Raw genomic sequence first — 1,923 nt, forward strand, 5'->3', positions numbered from 1 at the left:
TGGAGAAAGACGGTAGTTGATGCAGGAGCATCCAGATAGTGCACCATGACCGGGTGTTGGTCTCCGCCAAGGTGGAAAGTTTTATCAGCGAATTGGTTTCTTTATGTTTAGTTTGTCAAAGTAGAATGTAGGACTTTGTTTCTTTTTAATCTCAGTATCAGTTAGGAACAGTCTAGTCAGTTAGGGTCACTGTTTTGTTTGTCTTTAATAGACAATAGTTTAATAACTGTTTTTTTTTCGTTTTAGAGAAAAAAGACAAACATGGCTAATGTAAAATCTTGCAGTACAGACAAAACCGAATGCATAAACAGTTGTGTAACTAATAGAATAGCAACTGAAAAAATAACTACGCACAGTTCAGGTAACTGTGGACAGAAAGTATAAATGTAAAATTGAAAATCATTCTGGAGGTTCAGCATTTTGCACACAGTAATAAAAGACAGAGAATAAGTTTATTTTCGAATCCATCCATCTGTAACAATCTTGTATTGTGTATCTAAATTTTCTTTTCTTAACCATTAAATAATTCAGAATGACAAATATGGTGCATGCATATAGTTTCATTCATTTCCTCTCTTAAAGAACAGAGCATTGACAAATCGAATTGCACACAAGTTTCCAACAATGAGGATTGGCAAGCAGTAAAAGAAAAGCCTGCGGCTGAAAGAGTCTAATGCATCACAATAGTTCGAACAAGACAACAAAAATCTGAGTGCCCAGTGGTCGAGCCCAAAACAGAGGTAACCAGTAAAAACTCATGTCAACGTAATTCCTTTTTTCATTCCAACCGAAAAAGAAAGATATATATTTGTTTATACATAGTAGTCCAAGGTTAGTACACCAAATAGAGTAAAAGGAAAATAACATCCACGAACCAGCAAACCCTAGTCGAGGGTTTTAGAACAGTCTGCTTTGAATACAACCTTACTGTTACAAAGAAATAAATTACAAATAGGGGTTGTGACAAGTGAACCCAGGTCGCATAGCGACATAAAAGAAGAGCAAATGAACAAGTATTGTGACTCTGGCCAATGAAACCTACAGACTCTAGTTTTAACCACGAAATGAAGACAGTGGCAGAGCCTACCGGGTAAGAGCCGAGGAGCTCAAAACTGACCACATCCAAGAGCAAACCCTGACCTGCGAGACCAGAATAGGACAAACCTGTTAGGTCAACTACAAATAGAAGAGGACAAATGAAGAGTAATAAAATTTGTGCAAAGTGAGAAAACCGTTACCTGGAGACTTATTCGCACAGAGAAAATGTAGGCCATTGAGCCACAAACCACGGCGACCACCTGAGACCAAAGGGGCAAAATACTGTTAGAGCTGGAACAAGATGGGAGAAGAAATAAAGCATGGATAACAAATTTACCTGAAGAATACGAGCAGAGTGAGGTCACCGTGTCTGCAACCTGGAGCATGCAGAGTCATTAATAAAAAATTAGCAACAGAACCGTAACAAAACAAAGAAATAGCAGAACAGGCAACAGTTGAGAGACCAGACAAGACCAACCAGTGGTCGTTTTCTTACTTGAATAAACAAACCAATACTCTGTGCCCAGAAGCCGAGCAGGCAAGCCACCAGAACGAGTAACAAGGTCGCACCAGCAAAGAGCATAGCCATAACCGGCGCAGGGAGAGCCTGTGGCTCATTTCCACTCGCATACAACACAGAAAGCCATTTCTAGAACAAACCCTCACTAAGTTTACCATGTAGAGCGAAAAACCAAAATGATGGAATACCAAAATGCCAAGGGTTTTGCCAAGTTGAACAAGCAGGAAACGAGGATCGAGGTAAGTACAGCTCAGTTGTCGCATTAAAGCATTGTCATAAATGTTCCAGCCACCATTGAGAAAATATCTTATGATTAATGTGTGATTAATGATTAATCGCAAACCAAATGCATATTGTTAATGAAC

At 39.2% G+C, this 1,923-nt stretch overlaps 1 protein-coding gene across 1 annotated transcript; it reads right to left on the minus strand.

Moving 5' to 3' along the window:
• Positions 1-1,083: 1,083 nt before the first annotated feature.
• LOC149243662 (uncharacterized) lies at positions 1,084-1,642 on the minus strand. Its single transcript, XM_089371273.1, has 3 exons — positions 1,535-1,642; positions 1,239-1,415; positions 1,084-1,140 (listed from the first exon to the last, which is right to left on the minus strand). The coding sequence occupies exons 1-3, from the start codon at positions 1,625-1,627 to the stop codon at positions 1,084-1,086; spliced, it is 327 nt and encodes a 108-aa protein (XP_089227399.1). The 5' UTR covers positions 1,628-1,642.
• Between the last annotated feature and the right edge of the window lie 281 nt (positions 1,643-1,923).

This window comes from Pinus tabuliformis, chromosome 8 (assembly GCF_031772625.1).
Source record: "Pinus tabuliformis cultivar Carrire ecotype Pingquan chromosome 8, CPIR1, whole genome shotgun sequence".
Classification (NCBI taxonomy): domain Eukaryota; kingdom Viridiplantae; phylum Streptophyta; class Pinopsida; order Pinales; family Pinaceae; genus Pinus; species Pinus tabuliformis.

Excerpts from the sequence above, each read along its gene's own strand:
- LOC149243662 (XM_089371273.1), bottom strand. The coding sequence starts at position 1,627 with ATGGCTATGCTCTTTGCTGGTGCGACCTTGTTACTCGTTCTGGTGGCT. Across the intron at positions 1,416-1,534 it reads GTATTGGTTTGTTTATTCAA|GTTGCAGACACGGTGACCTC; the intron begins GTAAGAAAACGA and ends TGCATGCTCCAG. Across the intron at positions 1,141-1,238 it reads CTGTGCGAATAAGTCTCCAG|GTCAGGGTTTGCTCTTGGAT; the intron begins GTAACGGTTTTC and ends CTGGTCTCGCAG.